The sequence below is a fragment of the Aspergillus pseudotamarii genome (genome assembly GCF_009193445.1).
Source record: "Aspergillus pseudotamarii strain CBS 117625 unplaced genomic scaffold BDV38scaffold_65, whole genome shotgun sequence".
In the NCBI taxonomy this organism is placed as follows: Eukaryota; Fungi; Ascomycota; class Eurotiomycetes; order Eurotiales; family Aspergillaceae; genus Aspergillus; species Aspergillus pseudotamarii.
Window position 1 is genome coordinate 66,507 of NW_022475079.1, and position 20,270 is coordinate 86,776.

A 20,270-nucleotide genomic window follows, 5' to 3' on the forward strand; every position below is an offset into this window, starting at 1 on the left:
AGTCTGAAACCGAACTATAAACGATTCGGACTGTGTTGACCTTGGCTTTTGCTCGGATATCGACTCACAGATACCCATCAAGTGCGACCAGAATTAGAATAAACAGGACCACTCCGGTCAGTTCTATTGTTGGTATCTGTAGTCCAAGGAACATAATAAACAAGTTGTGGATTTAGTAATGAACATCAAAGAAACGCAAAAAAGTCGCTCATGCAGGCAATTCCAAGACCTTTACTCAACCAATGCCAGAACTCCGAATATGCAATCCGTTGCGGGGCACAACGCCAGTCAGTCCGACATTAAAACACTCATACATACAAGCCGTTAGAGGAGAAAGAAAGAAAGAAAGAAAGAAAGAAAGAAAGAAAGAAAGAAAGAAAGAAAGAAAGAAAGAAAGAAAGAAAGAAAGAAAGAAAGAAAATAGAAGAGAAGTAAGAAAGAGAAGAAAGGGTAAAAGAGGAATGGGAAGAAGGAAAATATCATCCAGTAATAGCTTTTCTTTTCAGTACTCCAAGTTTTTCAAGCTTATTCCAAGCGTGATCCATGTCAGACCCTGGTTCGAGCGTGGGACGCAACTGCAATCCATCCAAAAATTTGAGGGAGCCGCCTGTTCCCGCATACAGCATCAGTTCAAATACTCTGCGTCGGAGCCGTGTCGGCTCATCCAAGTGGGATAAATATTTCTGGTCGGCCTGAGGGTCCGCTGGCGGCAGAGTATATGGGTCGTTGATTTCGATATCTCTCTCAGTGATAGGGTCGTCATCTTTTTCATCGATAAGCGAACGCTTTAAGTTCTCAGCGTGCCCAAGCTCAGCAAGCACAGATTGGATATCTAATCCAGCTTGCTCATGTTGGCTGGACTCATCCTCTACTCTCAAATCCTTTGCGTCTCCGGCTCTCCCGCTTCCAGTGACGGCCGGAGGATAAAATCTGACTGTGAGTGGGTTGCCTCTGACATCTACCTTTTGAAGGGTAGAAACCTTGTTCTTGTTTGTTCTCCCTATCCGACTCAAGACTTGACATAGCCTCCTCAACCGAACAATGCAGTTGCTGGCAATGGTCAGGCGAGAAAGGCAGTTCAATCCTGCCAGTTCATTGATGCCGGCCAGGGAGTTGAAATTCAAGTTGAGAACCCTGACGTTTGGAAAACTGAGAGCAAAGTCCGCAGGGAGGTTTTGGATACTGCAAGATGCAACATCGAGCAGTTGCAAGCCTGAAAGGGGGTTGGACGGAGACAGACACTGCAAAGACAATTTATTACAAGATAGGAATACTTTCCGAACGTCCTTTACTAAGCCTAGGTCCACGTCAAAGAAACCACCATTGTGGTCGTCTGGATTCATCTGCTCACGAGCAGAGAAGACGTCCAAACCTGCACAGTGTTCCAGGCCTGACACTGTGAATAAGTAGTTGTGGTCGAGGTAAAGAAGGGTAAGCGACGGGAAACCAGTAACATCCAGACTATGTAGTTGATTACTGGAGAGGCGTAAGGATGATAAGTATGGCATAGGCGCCGATGGAGCAACTCTAGCCAGCTGATTGAAACTGAGGTCGAGGTTTGACAATGCTGAAAGAGACTCGATATTTTGCACGGACATCAGTTGGTTATGGCTGAGGTCTAACTCTTCCAAGCGAACCCTATAACAGCAGATGAGTCGGCTGCCCTGTAGCAGTCTGGGCCGGAATGAGAGTACTTACAACTCCGAGTCTTCAAAATCGACAGTCGTCAAGCGATTGTTCCGCAGCTTCAGACTTAGAAGTCCGTCCAGTTCGAACATGCCCTCGATGTTTCGGATGTTGTTGTCTTCCGCTTTTAGTTCTCTCAGGTGAATCAGACTACTGAATCCATCCAAGCTCTCAAGCTCGTTGCCAGAGACATCTAGGTATTGCAGGTTCACCAAGTGGCCCCAGGCGGTTAGATTAGAGAGGCAGTTATGCGATATTCTCAGACTTCTCAAGGTTGGAGGGACCCCACTCAACTGTCCAATACTGTTGTTAGACACATCCAGATCTTCAAGACGAGGACAAAAGTCGGAAAGTTTATGTAGCGTGATCAAGCCCTTGTGGCGAAGGACCAAACGTCGAACATGTTCCCAATAAGGCTCAAAAGGTTCGGCTTCCGTAATATGCTTCACTAACTCTTCAGTTGCCAGAGCAAATGTCCCATGAGCCTGGCGCAAAGATCTGGGGTGAGTGCGCTGAGCCACATAGCTAAGCTCTAGTTGTAGAGAAGGGTCAATTTGGTGGACAGTAAAGTCAGGCAAAGGGCTTAAATGGAAGCTATAGTTCGTGTCATGGTCCATATCGCGGAGGCACATAAGCGAATTTTCAGCATGACTCTTAAGCGGCGTGGATACAGCATCATTGCCCCGTCGGACTAAACTTAGGCGATCACCTGGCTCTTCATTTGCCTCGTCTATTGTAGAGATAGCGCGGTGAGAGGAGGCTTGTTCGGATGTATGTGTGTCATTAACCGCCGTTTGAGGCTCTTGTCCAGAACCCGCAAGTTGCGCTTTGCGGAGCTTTGACGGACTTTCATTGTCGCTATATGCGATTTGTGAAACAAGTGGGGATGAGAAACTTATCGTGACCACTCGAGCTTGTTGCTTCCCGTCCATTTGGTGTCGTGGTGGCTTCGATAAGCGACCCTCATGAAGCTGGATCTCGTGTTCAACCTCGCTGGAGGACGCTCCATTTCCTTGGGGTTCAGAGCCCCATGAGGTCACCCTAGTTGCCGAATGCGGAATACTAGAGGTGGAGCGGGTCGCTTTAGACTGCAAAGAGCTGGCAGCAACGGATGGCTCGCCATCCTTGGTTCCCGGCCGAACCACTGAACTGGGAGACCCGGTCTTCCGACTCAGCGGACTCTGGCCATTGGCGTCTTCCGACAGAACAGAGTCCCCCGTCCGTTCGGGGGAAGGCGAGTTCTGCATCCTCATCATTTCTTGCAATTCGTCAACACTAAGGTCGGGTATATCTCTGAATGGATCATCCTCACTATCTTCCCCTTTGGGTTTTTCAAAAGAAACTTCAGACCTTTCTCTTATCCACTGATGCCTGTGGCGGTCGTAGGTCAGGCCGTTCACTTGTTCTGGGATCAAATGAGAAACTATGTCGGATGATAGGACACCTTTAGCGTGCGAACTTTGTGAAGACCCGGTAGGCACCGAGCGTGCACTAAGGCTTTTAGCAGATATCTGAGTGTTAAATGTCAAGAGATCAGGCAAGTCGTCATCTTCACCAGAAGTAGGCGCTGATGATTTGCGTTCGCGCTGCTCAAATACGTCGTCCTCCGGCTGCATATTTTCGGACGCTTGGTTTATGGCAGCTCCATCATCTTGTAGGACATGTTGCTCGCCGTTGTCCACTTGAGAAGAGTCCTGTTGATCGTCGAAACTCAGTGAGGTAACTGAGGCATTATCCCCAAGCTCCAAGTCGTCGTGCTCTTGAAATTTCTTGAGGTGGCTTAGGATTCGAGGGTTTGTCTCCTTTTGCTCTCGCAATTTCCGCATGTCCACTCCCTCTCGACTCGGGGGACGCGAGAACTCTTCTCGAGTAGATTCATCTTCGTAACTTTCACTTTCGTTCTTGTCTTCTGCCTCGGACTCTTCTACACTCGACAGGCCGCCCACGTTCCTGCCTTTTGACCTGATAATGTCCATGATCTTTGTCGCTTCATTAAGAAAATCCTGAGTTGTGATTGACCCCTTGCGAATTTCTTCATGGACACCAGTAACTTTGACCATTGGCACATTCGTCTCCGGCGGGGAATACTCATCATTGTACACAACATCAGGTTCATTTTTACTTGGTGAAGATCTTTTTCTTATGGAACCTCTTGTTTGGCCTGGTGTTGGCGTCCTTGGGCGATCAGATGACTGAGGCCGAAGCAGGCTATCGCTATCATATCGCAGACCGTGTTGCATAAGGCTCCTTTGTAATAATGATAAATTATCGATTGGCTGGTTAGAACTTTCTGCATCTTCCTGATCATCTCCTGCTATGATTTGAGATCGCAGAAATGTTCTGCGTCTCTTTGGGTTTGGGTCTTTTGCAGGACTGCCGGGATTCCACTCTGGCTCTTCCTCGGGATTGGTCGGTACAATCAGATCTTGGTCCTTTGACGCATTATATCCACGGTCTATGTTCGATGACTTGCCCGTCGAGTTATGGCTGTTGGGCTCGGAGCGACGGCTTGAATCTCTATGCGAGGGACGTCGCAGATACCGTCGCCGCCGCGACAAGGGACGAAGCTCTCCATCAGGAGCGTCGCTACTTAGCAACTTTGGCTCGTAAGGACTCGTGTCGGCGAAGTCGAAGTTATCTAATTGGCCATCACCGAACCGACTAAGGCGAGAATTAGCTGTATTCCGTGATCGCGGCCGTTCTACCCTTCTTATGGAATTTTCGCCCAGCATATCGTGCCTTGCGCTTAGGAAACTTCGGCTCTCACCCTTCCTTCGAGCTTCTTCGGAGGGCGAGGCAGGTTCATCTTCTTCTGATAAATCGCCAAATGTTTCTTCGAACTGGCTCATCCGTCGTAAAAGCCTGTTGTTTGTGAAAGTATCATGATTTCCAAAGAGCTTCAAGGGGCTGCCTGAAGACGGCATAACTTCACTCTTATCATCCTCAAGCATCGGGGCTTTTACATGAGCTGACGACGGTCTAGGGAGCGTAGGTGGGTCAAGTATGGGATTTGTCCGATTATAGAAAGGTGGCGAGCTTCGAATTCTCGAGTTGGCGGAAAAAATAGGCGATAACCGCTGGGAAGTGAAGGTAGGTGGAGAGAGTTGATGCTTGTGAAAGGAGCTCTCATTTGGATACTGCTCTCGGCGTAAGTTTCCAAAAGGCCCACGGCCTCGATAATCCAACGTCCCCATGGAGAGATCCTGAGGCAGTGAGTGGCTCGTTACATCGAAGATGTCTTCTTCCGGGGGTAGATCTATAGTAAATTCGGTCTGTTGATTCAACAAAATACTATCACTCGCCCTTGAATCGGGCCGCTCATAAGGGGGCAGAGAGAGCTTCTGAAGCTTGCTAGTGACTTGCTTCAACGCTGACCGTATGACTTCTGACGTAGCGTTACCTTCCACTGTATTGGCTCGTGAAAAGGTGATAGGTGTAATACCCTCGTTGCGAAGGTCCTCTAGCCCAGTTGCGGACCTCATTTGAGTATCATCCTGAGTAACAAACGAGCTGTCGTTGATGTTTGAAGGAGGTTCCCCGAGATCTTTCGGCATTTCCAATGTTGCATTGGGCGATCCTTCCGGGCTGTCGCTAGGATTCACATTCACTCGCAACTGAGAACTAGGCCCTAGTAGCCTATCTTCATCATTTGGTGCATTCGGAGCATCAGACTCGACGGTGCTCTGCGCCTGCGATGGCATCTGTGGGCTTGTACTGGGGTCCTTATCTGAGGGATGACCGAAATCCCACAAGTCGTCCCGTTGTTTCATCTTCGGAATCGCCTCATGCTGCGTCTTCTCGGATCCTGGTGTCGGAGGTTTAAAAACGCCTTCTAAGCCGATAGGAGCGAACAAATCGCGCTGCTCTCCGGCGGGTATCTCGCCCCGGACCAGCCTTTTCCGCCATTCGGGCGTACCCTCTTTAGCTTTGCCCTTCTTCGGCTTCACCTGCACTGTACTTTGTTGACCGGATTGTGTGGACGCATTGGATACAGATCGCAGGGGCGACCTGGTATCCATGGCCGGTTTCTGCCTACGCGCCGAGGGCAGATCTGGTTTCGGGGTTTTCTTCGTCTTATCCGGCGCGGGGGATCGTAATTTGGAAGGGGTCTTGGGGGTTCGCGGAGTTTTGGGAGTCGGCGGTTCCCTTCTCACAAAATGGCAGGGACGGGATACCTTTTTCTTCTCAGCGGAGGATGGTTCAATAGATCGGCGCGTGGGTACAGGAATGCGACTAGGAGAACTCGGTAGGCCTTGTAAGCTCTGTAAACTCGTGCGACGGGAATGATTTGTGGACCGCGTTGGCACCGGACTGGTAGGAGTTCCTGGGACAGGCACCCAGTCGTCTGAGAGGTTGTCGAGCCATGGTTGGTTGCTCATTGTCGATTTGCTTTATGACCGCAGTGTTCGCGCGTCGCGATCCCACAGTTGCAGTGAATGCAAACAGAGAGGTAATAATAACATGAGACCCCACTCATGCAGCTGCAATATCCGTCAAGGAAGGGGGGAACCTTAATATATAATTAAACATGGAAGTACAAAAGGGTTGGGGAGTAATCTGTTGTAGCATAAATTCTGGTTTTATTATTTGAAGTGGAGTTTGAGGCACTTGGAATTAACAAGCAGATCGATAAGTTAGTTCGTTTTGGGTGGTCCGGGCAACCCCAGAAGTATACCTTAAAAAGGATAGTTTCCACTTGTTCCACCAACAACTCTTGATGACGGACGGGTTAGGGGATTTAGGATCTAGAAACGAGGGGGAGAATTAAAAAAAAAAATTAAGAAAAATTGGCTAGATAGATCATTTTCATGCGCATCCTTCATATATTAATTTTTGCTTTTTTTTTTTTTTGGTGCCCCTGTCCATGTCATCACTCGTGCCTTACGTCGGGAAAATTCCGTTATAACCCAAAGCAGAAGTCATTGGATTTTTTTTTGTAAAAACCAAGGACGTATGTTACATACAACCACTGGTGCAGGCTATGAGTTGGCAGCGAAAAAGCTGAATTGCTGAAGACCAATGGAAGTGAGGAGCAGAGGGATTCCTCACCCTACTGGGCGGGCCACAACCCACTGCAAGGCATCAAAACGAATGCCAGGGCTTCAGTTGTTTCGGGCAATTTGGTAAACACGAGTCGGACATTATCAGGACCAAAACATGCACATGTATTCTTATTGTTCATCAATGCCTATTGATCTAATATTTCCACTGGAAACGATGTCGCACCCTGTATTATTCATCTGTTGTCTTGATTTTGTTTTATTTTTTATTTTTCCTCACTCATTTTGTCGATTGACTTTCGATCAATTAAGGCAGTCCCGCCAGTTTTGGTCAGTTTGCAAGTCAACCTAATCCGCATTTGGCTTAGTAGTAGGCAAGATGGTCGGGCCTTCAATAATCCAGCATCCACCACGTTGCTGCGGGAATCAGTGGGGACGCGTTAAGTGGTTTGCTTCGTGTGACCACACCGGAACTTCCACAAGAGCTGAGAAAAGCTTTGATCTTACGCAAATGGAGCTTTATCGGTCCAAAACAGTACCCAACAACCCTTTGTTGCAAAAGATATGAGGATCTCTCGCCCGCACTCAACCATCAAGTCCTCGATCGCTCAAATGCAGAGAGTGTTCGACTGTTGCTGCACTGTAAACAATCATACCCATTCATGATCTCATCCCACCCAGATGCCACCTCGTCGACCGGTGTCGCCGCTTAGTCTGGAAACATGCTCTCCGCCAACTTCCGATCTAGGCAACGATGGTCTTCTCGGTTCCGACGATGAGCTCAACGACGAGGAACGTGCTGCGCAACGTCGGAGGATTGAGAGACTTGCCGAGTCATATCTCCAGGGCAAACCCCTCTTCATCCTCTCGGCTTCGCTACGGGGGCGCTTTGACGAAGGCTGGGTGAACCCTTGGAAGACCAATAGGAAACGAACGATACCGCCTGGCCGCAATACTATACGGCCGCCCAAAGAGCCCGAGATTCCAACGAGCCCCGTAATACATGAAACTAACTCTCGCAGACGAAGAACATACCAGGAGCCCCAGGAAGTCCGCGAATCCAGACCACCCACTGTCGCTCCAGATTCAGATATACATGTCTCAGGTCGCAGTAGACATGCTTCTGCTCGTCTCGGTCGCTCGAGTGATAAACGTAATAGCAGGTCGGTTTCTCCGAACACGTCTCGGAGGTCAATACCGTGGGCGAGACCAGTCGATCCAAATGCACAGTTGCAGCCTTTCAGTACTTCGAGACACGCCAACGAGTCTTGGTTGAAGAAAGATCGGAAACAAATTAGCTTTCAAAATGTTGAGCCGCCCACATCCCCAACAACAACATTATCGTCCCGCCACTCAAGCAAGAGTCGCGCCTCCAAAGACGCTAGAGTAAACAGCCAGACTACATCATTTGAACATAAAGATGGATCCTTTTCAGAACGGAGCATATTAAGTTCCCCTGCACCGGATGGCCCTGGTCCTGAACCTCTCGATGTCAGCCGTGTTCCAAACAGCATCGCCTCTTCCCCTGCCAAGGAGCAGCGCCTTCCTGGTCTTGGAATAGAAGGGACCACCTCCGGAGCAATGAGCCAAGGACATTCATTCTATGTCCTAGCTCCATCGTCACATCTACCGCAGTTCGAGTACCGTCGGAGGAAGTCTCGTGTCTCAAACGAAACAGGAGGCTCCAAATCTCCCATCACCGGGAACATGGATGCTGAAGAAGAGCCACGCCCAGCAGATTTCGCAAGAGGTGCCCAACATCAGGAGCAAGAGACATTATCTCCACAAGATATGCTTTTAGCTCATGCCAATAGACACAACCGGTCCGAGGCCGACAAAAACCCCAAAGACCTTTTTATTTCTACCAGCACTACCAAAGCGATTGGCAATGTATCTATTTCTCAGTCAGCAAAGTTCCGATCTACAAGCACTGTGAATAAGGGGAACACTAGTGAGAGGTTGCCGTCAGCTCAACAAGTGCGTGCAAACCCAACAATGACAGACATCACGTCTTTGCATTCGATTGCAGTGCCAAGAAGCAACTCGGAGTATGACGGCGACACCATCCCCGATCTTCAGTTCTCTACTCAGGCAGCTCTCCTTCACGCACAGAGGTCGTTCCAGAATGACCTCGATAGCCCGGAACATGATTCAGCATCTCCAGAAAGACAGCATACGCCCAATTCCTCCAACCTTTCTTCACCTATAGCGAAGGATATCACTCCTTTCCATCGACTCTCAACACCCAATAGAGCTGGAGGGAGTGCGGGAGCCAAGGCACCTTTGACTGCCGGCCAGTGGCAAAGCACCCAGTGCATGATTGATGCAGTTACGCCGTTTACCTTCAGTACGGAAAAGAAGCCAAACCGTCGGACCATATCCCCAGTGAAGCACCTAACAGGTAGAAAAAAGTTGAAAACTGCCAGCTTTAAGCTATCATCACCCCCCTCGTCTCCCTCTAGTGAGGCACATTGCGAACAGGACAATAATTACATACACTCGAGTCCTGTTCCCCGTCAGTCTCCTGGGCATGAGACGCAGCATAGTGTCCTTCCAATGACATTAACGGGGACAACGCCACCCACTGCTCAGGGAGGGCAGCAGGATATCCCAGGTGCCGACAGCTTTAATCTTGCTCAGGCGATCGCTGATGCAGGCAGCTGGCTGCAACAGAGCTTTGACCTCAACAGGGATCTCAGATTGTGTGAAACCTCTAAGTCAGGCCCGACTTCTTCGGCTGGCACACGACGATCTGCAATGGGCGTGGATGGTAAAAAGTGACCTACGTCCCAGGGCAAGCTGTGAAAGTGTTCATACTCTTGCACGCATTTTCTTAGATAGACAACATGGTGGAGCTGGTCTTCTCTCAGGGTGACAGTCCTCCGTGTCGGTATGACCTTGTTATCTTTGGTCAAGGTATCTCACCTGTGACGCATTTACGATTTGATATCTTGTGGATAGAAATATATACCCTCACTAGCTAGCAATTCTTAAAATCGCATATTATCAAATGGTCCAGATATACAGCCCGACCACTGTAATAGAGTACGCTTATATATATAGTGACAGGGATTTTATATAGTATTTGACAGTTCCTGTATACTATAGATGATGTTCAATTATATTAGGACAGTCCAACCCTCTCTGCACGAATTAACACGGCAATCGTCGAACCCTCCCGGACTCTAAACTCCTCATACCCACAAGCCCTAAGAATCGCCGAAATCGCATATGAATGGACAGTCAGAGAAATAAACGGACTACAATCTTGGGTGAATATCTTCTCAAGAACCTTCTGCTTCCTCGCAACATGTTCCCCAACCGACTCCCACCGATCCGGTTTCCATAGAAAATTTCTGACTTCTGGATTTTTTAAATAGTATTCCTAATTATAAAAGTACTCAAACCAAATCCAAAGGAAATCCCGAGATGACTGTAAGTCTATTAATCCGTAATATACTACTGTATATTTTTAGCTATACCCTTTCTATAGTTCCCCCGGACCTTGTTAAGATCCTTGTCTAATCTTCTGTACTCGAAATTTTCTCTTGATATTCTATTAATATAGTTTTTGGTTCTGTACCGATAGATTACTTCCACGCTATATAGTAGTAATATCATAATTAGAAATCTAATCTCTATTTCTTGTACTGCTATACTTATATCCAAAATATATATAGACAGTATTCCCTACCGGACCATCTTCCTCGAATTTCCAGACATTGAGCCCACGCTAAAAGGGCTGTGAGTCAAATCCGCCCTTTGAAGTCTCCCAATCTAAAATGTTTCCAGTGGTATATTACCGAGCGAATCCACCTCTACATCCAAACCCAAATACACAGTCCCCGCCATCCAGCACGTGCCAACCAACACATATATAATGGACTCAGCCTCCATCGCCCAGTTCCTCGAGTCAACCTACCCCGATCCACCAGTCCCGCTAACATCGGAGCTAGGCCGCGAGATCGAGGCTAAATCGCGCGCCGTGGTCGGCCCAATCTTCTTCACCTCGGTGATGCCCCGCGAGATAGGCATCCTATCGCCGCGCGCGCAGGAGTACTTCCGGCGTACCCGTGAGGCCTCGCTGGGGCATCGGCTTGAGGATCTACTTGATCTGGATAAAGAGGAGCAGAGTTGGGACGCGGTAGAGGACGACACGCGTGCTGTTGGCGAGTTGATGCAGATGAATAGAGCTGATGGGCCATTTTTGCTGGGCGCCCGGCCGACTTACACGGACTTCTTTATTGCGGGGTCTCTTCAGTCTGCGAGGGTTGTGGAGGAGAGTGTGTTTCGGAGGTTTTTGAGTACCCTGGTTTTAGGGAGGTTTATGAGGCTTGTCTGCCGTATATGGAGAAGGAGGATTGAATGGGTGGAGTTGCAGGTAAAGCCGAGCAGTGTAGTGAATAATATTGCGGATTGATGAGCCCTAATGCTGTTATAAACCTTCTATTACATATCTTCTCATGTCGTCGCGGTCATTTCCCTCTTTTTATTTATATTTATAGTATCTTATACATCAGATCAAATGTTCTAAAAAAATTCTAAAGATTTAATATTATGAAGGAAAAAAAGTAGTAATTAACCTGTTAGAGCCTTAACTATTGAAACGTTTAAAGACTATAGCCTTGATACTATTTGAAGGAATCAGTACAAATGCAAATATCAGTACATTGGCTTAAAAAGATTTATTTCAGCGTCCTGGTTCAGATATTCCATCGCGCCGTGAGCAATAGCGCTATCTTTACCTCGTTCGAGTCGATGTTGTTGAGCCTCCGTGAGATCCATGGGCCACTTATGTGTTTCGTTGATGACCATACTAGCTAACTCTTGAGGAAGCGAATGGGCCGATGTTACCAGCGACTGTGCTTCTTCTGCCCACCAGTCATGCCGCTGCGGTGGTACATTCCGCGTAGAGCAGATGCGGTAGTATGGGTCGACGAGCCACAGTGTCAGAAATCGAAGGTGTCCGGCCCGACATTTGGAGATCAGTTCAAATGGCTCCATGCGGTGATGGAGTGCGTTTGGAAAGACTATAAGACGTCCTTGGCCAATCGATACAGACCCGAGCTCTTGGAAAGCCGGTGTCTCGTCTTTGACGCCGAATAACTTTTCCAGGTACGGTACATCCCATCCCTCAAACTGATATACACCTGGATTCATTTCGATCTCTTGACGGAACGAGAGCCTGCTACCTGTTACGTTTTCCATGTCGAAGAAATAAACCGCAGTTCCCACAATGTGCTCGTTAAGAAGGCCGTCTGTATGCCAGTCCTCGCCTGGGTAAGATGTACTTTCTGGTGTTAGCTCAATCCCTTCCAACTTCACAATGACCTGTAGGCCTTTATCGCGGAACGTCTCTTGAAGCTTGACTGTATAATAATCATGATCTCTACACCTCTTGCGAGAGCCCTCTAGGATTTTGTAACGATCTATGGGATCTTTCATATCATGTAGCGAGGACCAGACCTTAGGGTCTATCTTCCACTGGATGTCATGCTCCGTGGGCCCAACTATAGATTTTGCGGTTTTTCCTGCCTTCCATTCCTCATACGAGTAGAGACCCGGGTCGGAATGCTCGAAGCGAAATAGGCGAGTATATTTTGCATCGACCACATCCTTCAAAGATACCGTGCTCTCCCAATCTTGTGGAATCTCCTTTGTTTCAAGACCGTCCCATTCGACTTTAACGCCATATTCCGGAAGGACGACATAGTCCCTGACACGGGCAAGTGCGTTGTGGCATGCTTCGAGATCACCATCCCGCTCCGTTGGTAGATCTTCTGCCCACTTTGGATACTCGTTTCGCCACTCAACACCAAATGTTTGAATTCTCCGGGGCGCCCTGCCCGGTGGGGAAGACAAATTAGAATCAATGGGGGTTCCTTTGATTAATGTCTCATTCCACGGCTCAATGACTTGAGACACTACCTCTTCAAGTGTTTCATAAAAAGAGCGATGTCTGCTTGGGTGCAGGTTGTTAACATAAGAGGTAATTCGTACGTCTGTCGATCCTGCTGGCCCACAGAATTCCACCTCACAGGGAAGCCACTGGAATCGGTGAGAGAACAACAAGCTTCTCGCGTTGTCATCACTGTCCGGAAACTCCTCCAATATTTCACGCTCCTGGTCGTGCCTGGGTGCAACCTCGCCGTGTCCGTAGGTTTCCAATGTTTGTTCAAGTGGAACACAGCCGCCATTCACCAGAACGCGCGTCTGTCCGTATACTAGAGGGAAAAAAGACGGGTCGATCATGTTCCAAATCAGCTTATTGGAGCTGGGTTCCCAGTCTTTCCGGTCTCCACACTCGTCCGACAATTTGGAGACAAATTGTTGAATCTTCAAGCCAACCGATGAGGGGATAATTGTGTCGGATTTACAGACAGCACTACCAGAGTTTAATACTAAAATCTGGCCTGTTTCTTTAAACCGTATCGCTTTATCACGCAGTTCAGCCAAGCACCAGTCCCATGCCTTGTGGCTAATGATCGGGCGTGTCATGGCTTCTTCTTTCCACTTTGTGACAGTGTGCTTATCAAATATGAGGTTGTACCATCCGGGTCGGTCCGTCAGTGTTTCCATGAGATTCAACATGGCCAGCTCCCGAGCAGTTAGAGGGGAGCTGAACCAGTCCATCGGAACCGTATCGTGGAATCTGTCCTCACAGTCGAGGGTCAGCTCAAGGGGATAATTGTTAAATCCGGGGACCTTCAAGGGACCCGTTCCTGAGTTGTCGAGTTCATTATTACCCATGGTGAAGATGGATCAACGTTAGGGGCATGGAGAAAGTTGAAAGATTTGACATCACCCCGAGGGAGTGCTGGGTTAATATAGTGGTACCCTTGCGAAGAGGCACCGGTGGACTCGCACGGAGGAATAGAATATACGGAGTAGCCCCATTGTCGAAAGCAAGAGCAGATAAATAATATAATACAATATTTTGGTTAAGTTGAAACTAAATTAAATACAACTCGGGTTCGGTAAAATTACCGAACCCGAGCTTTAACCCTAAATCGATAAAGATGGGCCATGCTCGTTGACTCAACCAGCTCACGATGGGTTTCCAACAAAACGTTACTCGGAATACATTTGTGTGAATACTATATATAGCTATACAGCAGGATAGGACGCAGGCTGTAATAAGGGCTTGCCTCAGCACTTATTGACGAGCTTCTGGAGATCTTTAACTTTCACAATCACGGCCTGATGCGATGGAAAGGACCAATCCTTGACCACAATCTTTCCGTCTCGCAGTTTTTTCACAATATCCTGTGCCTCCTTTGAAAGGTTATCGTGATCCGGATACTTTGATGCTGTTTCTTTGGTTTCATATGCTTGCCATGCGCGTCCATCATCCGTGGTCCGTGGGCTCTTGACGAATTCGATTCCCATCCGCGTTTCGAGTTCCTTAATGAAGTATTTCATGTTATCTGCGACCCGATTTTGTTCGATAAGCTTCAATGCAGTCTTCATGTTCTTCCTTTCACTCTCGACGCTAGATAAGGAGAGTTTTTCTTTGATCTGCTCTTCAACGGCTTCGAAAACTTTCGAAAAAGGGGTCGCCTTCCCTGCACCCTCCACAAGACGAGAAAGATCGTACACGCATTTGAAACCGCGCTCTCTCAATCGTTTAGAAGTCTCTGTAATTCCAGCAGTACCGGCATTATCGAGGGTGTCCCGAAATTTTGCGTCTTCGATTTGGAGTTTCTCGCCGCGGTAGAGAATGTGCTTCACGAAGTTTTTGTAAGTGCAGGGAGTAGGGCTTTGTGCCCCTACGCACCCCTTGGCAAGCTTTCGCTGTTTAGGGTTGCTCACGGTTTTGAACTCGATCAGGTATGCATTGTAGAAGAATAAAGTCTCCGCAGGGCCTGCCGTGTTCGAGGCTAGGGCTGTCTCTGTCAAAAGCAGAAGACAGGAAAGAATGAGAAGAAGAAAATACTTTATAGTCAAGCGTACTCTTTTTCTTTAGTTGTGTTTGCTTTTGTGACTTGAAGGGGCATATGAGAATCGATTGCATCCACTCATCCTTTTCTATGAGAAATTTATACGTTTAAGAACTGATATAGGCATTCTACCTCCCTACTAATTGATCAGAGAATTGCTAGCTGAACCCCGATGTAACAATCCTAGGGGAAATAACTTTCTTGGTAGAACGCCATTGCTATCTAGATACCAACCCAACGTTTTTCATCTAATTTACGACTTCAGTATTCCTCTTAGTTTCTGTGGACTTTGTGAACCTGTATACTATCACTATACACACCCCTACCTAAATACTAGCAGCCATTTCCTGTTCAACTTCCCTAAGTTGACGCCGGAGTTGCTCAATTACACTAATCAATTAATCAATTGTGGGAGTTGAAATAAGCAGGTCATTTATTTCCCCAGAAAATAAAAAGCTAACCATTTGAACAAACAGTCCTGCTCTAAGACCGTTTCTGGCCCTCTGAAAACATACTTTAGTGCGTCATCCAAGGAATGGAATTTTGATATCGTGAAATGCTATAGACAAGGAACCAGAATTGATAATCGATACAGTTCTTAACCAAGTTCCAGGCCAGATACCATAGAAGAGTGATCAACCCTGATACGAGAATATCTATGCGGCTGTGGGTCATCGGCTAGATGTCACCTTGGATGTCACTGCGATGAGCGGATACGGGATTGGCAGCCACAAGGCACAGGAACTATACCGAAACACCATTCTCAAACATAATGTTTCGAAATCTCGGAATAGAATATGCAACGCGGTCTAGCTATATTGATGATATCTGACACGGGTTAAACGCATGCCGAGATCAAATCCCGAGACCATCAAACTCAGGCTAGATTAGATGTCTCACATTGCCACCAGTGTACATGAACGCCCTCTCTGCCGAAAGACAGAGACTGGGGAAGTACAGCAGGTAGCATATGCCCCTGATCTCCGGAGATAAGGGGATGGTTATGCGGTTTGGGGCATTCTTTGTTAGCTGAACGAAATGCCTGAAAAAAAACATGACCATGCACTGGCTATGGTAGACACCAATGCCACTTAGTAGGATAAAATAAAAGCTGCTAAGCTTATTATCCATATGAATACCCGCTACCTAATATGAAGTACGAAGAGGTAGGGTTAAGTACTAATATGGTCCATTGTATAAATCGTTCGGCCAATCAGAAAGACTTGGCTTATAGCACTTTAAGAAGGCGGTCTATTGTACTTACGGAGGTTCTACCCTGTAAATACATTATTGCCTGAGGTTTGTACTGCGCTGGACGCACGTAAGGTCTCCCGTAGGAGCTATACCCCACTTGACAGCCACTCCATATGGGCTAGACTGATTGATTCCAATCGATAAGTCATTCAGAGGTACCTTCAACCTCACTCCGTATCTTATTCCATATCGCGTCACCTTGATTACCGTGTTGTGCTTCCGCACCTCATACCCACATTCTCTGCGTCCAAGACTTCTCCTTCAGCTTACCTACCATCATATTGTCCTAGTAAAACCTGTTGTGCGGGGTAGACAACCATGGCGGACCGACAGGCAGTCCAACAAAACCTCAATGGTCTACTCTCGAAACTGGATGATCCAGATCCTGACATGAGGTACATGTCGCTGAATGATCTTCTGGGAATCCTCAACAGCCCCACCTCTGCATATTTGGCTCACGATCAGTTTTCCTCGTCACGGCTGGCCGACGGCTTGCTCAATGCCTTGGATGATCAACACGGCGATGTTCAAAATCAAGCACTAAAATGGTTAGTCTATGGTGCACGTCTTGCTCCTTGTGCCTAGGTGGAATATCTGGCTGACTCTAATTACCAGTCTCGGTCCACTTGTGAATCGACTGCCTTCCGAAAGCCTCACTACCATCCTCGAAAAGCTCTCGAACCTGACAGCATCCCAGACTATCGATACCTCAGTTCCTAATACCGCTCTACGCGTCATTGTCACGGCCCTTCCCCGTCCACAGGCTGGGCAACCACCTACGCCAGACATTTCCATAGCTTACTCATCTGTCTCCAAAATTCTCATCCCTCGGTTGACCGGTCCTACGCCATCTCAATCTGGCAGAAGAGGCTCCGTCATCAAGGGCATGCTAGAGAAAGATACTTCTAAGGGATTTAGCAGCGATGCGATTGATGTTTTGATTCAAGTTGTCGCCTGCTTCGGACCACTTCTCAAGGAAGCCGAGTTAACGGCTCTCCAGAAATCAGTGATGTCTATCATCGACAACGACACAGCTGGTACCGTAGTCACGAAAAGAGCGCTGGCCGCTATTTCCGCCTTGGTGCCTCATTTCTCAGAAGTTCAGTTCAGCTCGTTCGTCGACGAACTCGTTAAGAGGTTCAATAATCCACAGATTAGCGTCGTGCACCGAAGGCACCTCATTGCCACAGTCGGTAGTGTCGCAAGGAGCAGCCCGACCAAGTTCGGTCCTCATCTTCCGATGCTCGCTCCGTTTGTTTTTGCTACTGTTGGTGAAGTTATCGCGACTTAGAATACTAGATACGAAAAGATTAATGAAACTAGCTGAATGATTTCTTCGGATACCCTCCGTCGCGCTTCCTTTTAATGACCCAGTATCTTATACCCGCAGTTTAGCGTCACCTAGCATCTCCGACGAAAACAGTGGCTTTCGGATAAGACTCAGATGACGGTATATTACTAGGTAGGATCAATGAAAACTTCTGCTATCATAGGCTAGTTGCACCAATGCAGGAGAAATCAGGGCAATATTACCGTGAAGCTTTTACTAATTTCCGGGTATATAAGGCGATCAAGCTATATTATTCTAAGGCTAAGGGTATTCAATTGGTGCTATATATAAGATAGAGCAAGGACTAGTTATTGCTCGCGGCAAGGTATCTCTGGGAGTTGGAGCATCATCACTGCTTTATATATTCGGAGATTGAGCTTTGGCTCGGAGTTTGTTGCTAAACGTTAGCATTTGCAACTGGTGAAGACTTAATCTCTTATTCAATGTTTCTACTCTTTTTCACCTTTTTTATTTACTCCTATCTTCTCTTTCTTGTTGTGTCTCTTTCTTCATTTGGAGATAACTGGCTCCACAAAATCGGGAAACAGTATCTCCTTGGAACGTTTGAACAAGAAAAAGAATGAAGCGATCTAGCTAGCATCTCTATCTTCGGAAAGCCAGGGATTATTAGATAATGAACCGATCTAGATCTGTAGGTGAAGAACATATTCAGACTTTTCGTACGTTTTATTCATGGACTTAGGAAAGCACTTCGATGACTTGCTGTAGCACTCATACGGTATCTTGAGCAAGACATTGTAGTTTACTAATGAAATACTATAGATACACTACAGGCACCGTAAGCAAAACTAGGTATTGACCTTGAAAATCCCTAGGCCAAAAATGAGGCAAAGTTGATTAATCTTGCCCACGTCTTGAGGCCTGAAATAACAACCTAATGAATGCGCCGAAAGAGGGCATTGTCGAAGGGGCAGTCAAATTCTAGGTGGACTTCTGGTTTCATTTGTCTCGTTGTATGCAGGGTATACTTCTGAATCGCAATGGTGCTACTAGTAATTTCCAGATTATGCCTGGAAGGGATACCTCTATAGTCGCAACTTCTACTCGAAAATCCGGAGAGAATGAAAGCCACTAGTCTTCGAATATCCAACCTGGTGGCACTTCGCGCCTGCCATTTTGTCAGGATCATAGTGCACCTTCCTCTGGGAGTAAACTTCGCAATGGGTGAGCATTTATAGAACGATCTTCCATGTTGATTTCCTTTCTCCACCTTCTCACTACCCTCTCTTATCCCAAGCATTACACCATATACAAACCCATCTCGTCTTACCGTCTATATTATCAGATACATCTCACTTATCCTCAGCTGGTACCACCTCGAAAATGCACTTCAGTCCATTGATGATCATCGCCAGCGCCATAGCATGCTCAGCTGCGCATGTTACCCTTCAACCAAGCTGTAAGCTCGAGGAGAATGATTTGATCACTGGGCTTGACCGGAATGACACTTCTCCTGCTTTGGTGGAACGCAACTTTCTGGCCCGATGCGGTCTTGGCTTCGGCAAATGCTCTGATGATGGTTGCTGTTCAACTGCAGGTTAGTCTTTGGCTCTCGCGCAAAGAAGGCCAGGCTAACAAGACCTAGGCTACTGTGGGAAAACCAAAGCCCACTGCCGCTCTCCTGATTGCCAGATCGATTACGGCCACTGTGATGCTCACATGACGCCTGACGGGCCTCCGACGTCCGGCATCCCTCGACCCAAAGTTGGCAAAGTTCCATACGGTCCTAAAGTTGTCCGGTCGTGCGTTGGGGCAGGAGATGTTGCCTTGACTTTCGACGATGGCCCGAACAAGTACACAGAGGACCTCCTCGATTTGCTGGACAAATACGATGCAAAGGTGACTTTCTTCATCACGGGCAACAATAACGCCAAAGGACCCATAGATACACCGGGCATGCCCTGGGCCTCGATGATCGAACGCATGTATCAAAGTGGACACCAGATCGCCAGTCATACCTGGTCGCATCAGGATCTTAGCAAAATCACACCAGAGCAACGTCGAATCCAGATTCTGTGGAATGAGGTCGCGCTCCGAAACATTTTGGGCGGCTTTCCAACGTACATGCGTCCTCCATATTCCAGCTGTACTGAGAAGTCCGGCTGTCTGAAGGACATGGGCAATCTCGGCTACCATGTCATCCTGTATGACATTGATACCGAAGATTATCGCCATGACAGCTCCAGCACCATCCAGGGTTCCAAGGACATTTTTGACAAGAACCTGGCCCGTGAAAAAGCATCCCATAAGTCTTGGCTGGTTATTGCTCATGATGTGCACGAACAGACTGTTTATAACCTTACGGAGCACATGCTTAAGAAAGCCTCCAAAGATGGCTATAATATTGTGACTGTTGGCGAGTGCCTGGATGATCCCGAAGAGAACTGGTATCGTATGGATGAGAGTTCTGAGCTTACTATTCTTCGGAAGACCAAACCCCTCGCTACTGCCAACCATGTCATATCGCACGATGGTCGCTGCGGTGGGAATGTTACCTGTCTGGGGTCGAAGTTCGGATCCTGCTGTGGCAAGAATAACTATTGTGGGAACAGTCCCAAGCATTGTGGGTTTGGTTGCCAGCCTAACGCTGGCCATTGTCAGAAAGCTAGACATACATCCACTGTTCACAAACATGGACCTGAAAAGCGTCCCGCAACATCCGCTGCGGGCTCTTTGTTGCCACCTGGATTGAGCGTTGTGGAATTGGTTTTGTTTGCAGCATTAGCATCGTCGGCTGGAGACCTTTTGCGACTTCTTGTGTTCACGCTTATACATGAAAGCTTGTGATAATGGTTGTCAAGTGATTAGTCTCTATACTGGCTTGTCAGCGTGTTCCTTTGTAAGTAGTCAGTTTATTCTTCCACTAATACTCCGGTTGTCCGGATACTGTTTAGGATTGACATGGTACACTCGTTCGTTTATGGAGAATGCAATTCGTAACTCATTTCATTTGGCATTACCACGTCTCGTACCATCGCGGTGATTGTATCATATACAGGTTAAGGAAACACACATACTAAGAAGACAGCATAAGCAAGC

General features: G+C 47.5%; 6 protein-coding genes across 6 annotated transcripts; 3 read left to right on the top strand and 3 right to left on the bottom strand.

Moving 5' to 3' along the window:
* Positions 1-479: 479 nt before the first annotated feature.
* On the bottom strand, positions 480-6,065 carry BDV38DRAFT_286712 (uncharacterized protein; the record flags this gene model as incomplete). Its single annotated transcript, XM_032060730.1, has 2 exons — positions 480-1,638; positions 1,699-6,065. 2 exons carry the CDS (start codon positions 6,063-6,065, stop codon positions 480-482), a joined length of 5,526 nt encoding a protein of 1,841 aa, XP_031909593.1.
* A 1,079-nt stretch (positions 6,066-7,144) lies between these two features.
* Positions 7,145-9,632, top strand: BDV38DRAFT_257896 (uncharacterized protein). The gene has a single exon (XM_032055665.1). It carries the CDS (start codon positions 7,368-7,370, stop codon positions 9,465-9,467), a length of 2,100 nt encoding a protein of 699 aa, XP_031909594.1. The 5' UTR covers positions 7,145-7,367; the 3' UTR covers positions 9,468-9,632.
* A 934-nt stretch (positions 9,633-10,566) lies between these two features.
* On the top strand, positions 10,567-11,106 carry BDV38DRAFT_286714 (uncharacterized protein; the record flags this gene model as incomplete). The annotated part of the gene is made up of 1 exon (XM_032060731.1): positions 10,567-11,106. The coding sequence occupies one exon, from the start codon at positions 10,567-10,569 to the stop codon at positions 11,104-11,106; it is 540 nt and encodes a 179-aa protein (XP_031909595.1).
* Positions 11,107-11,348: 242 nt separating this feature from the next.
* Positions 11,349-13,558, bottom strand: BDV38DRAFT_296043 (DUF4246 domain-containing protein; the record flags this gene model as incomplete). The annotated part of the gene is made up of 1 exon (XM_032062846.1): positions 11,349-13,558. Exon 1 carries the CDS (start codon positions 13,434-13,436, stop codon positions 11,349-11,351), a length of 2,088 nt encoding a protein of 695 aa, XP_031909596.1. The 5' UTR covers positions 13,437-13,558.
* Positions 13,559-13,835: 277 nt separating this feature from the next.
* On the bottom strand, positions 13,836-14,700 carry BDV38DRAFT_286716 (uncharacterized protein; the record flags this gene model as incomplete). Its single annotated transcript, XM_032060732.1, has 2 exons — positions 13,836-14,578; positions 14,640-14,700. 2 exons carry the CDS (start codon positions 14,698-14,700, stop codon positions 13,836-13,838), a joined length of 804 nt encoding a protein of 267 aa, XP_031909597.1.
* Positions 14,701-16,198: 1,498 nt separating this feature from the next.
* BDV38DRAFT_296047 (chitin deacetylase CDA6) lies at positions 16,199-20,204 on the top strand (the record flags this gene model as incomplete). The annotated part of the gene is made up of 5 exons (XM_032062847.1): positions 16,199-16,428; positions 16,496-16,891; positions 17,994-18,023; positions 18,629-18,630; positions 18,817-20,204. The coding sequence occupies 5 exons, from the start codon at positions 16,199-16,201 to the stop codon at positions 20,016-20,018; spliced, it is 1,860 nt and encodes a 619-aa protein (XP_031909598.1). The 3' UTR covers positions 20,019-20,204.
* Positions 20,205-20,270: the final 66 nt, after the last annotated feature.

What these genes read in the sequence shown, in the direction of transcription:
- BDV38DRAFT_257896 (XM_032055665.1), top strand. Translation starts at nt 7,368, where the DNA reads ATGCCACCTCGTCGACCGGTGTCGCCGCTTAGTCTGGAAACATGCTCT.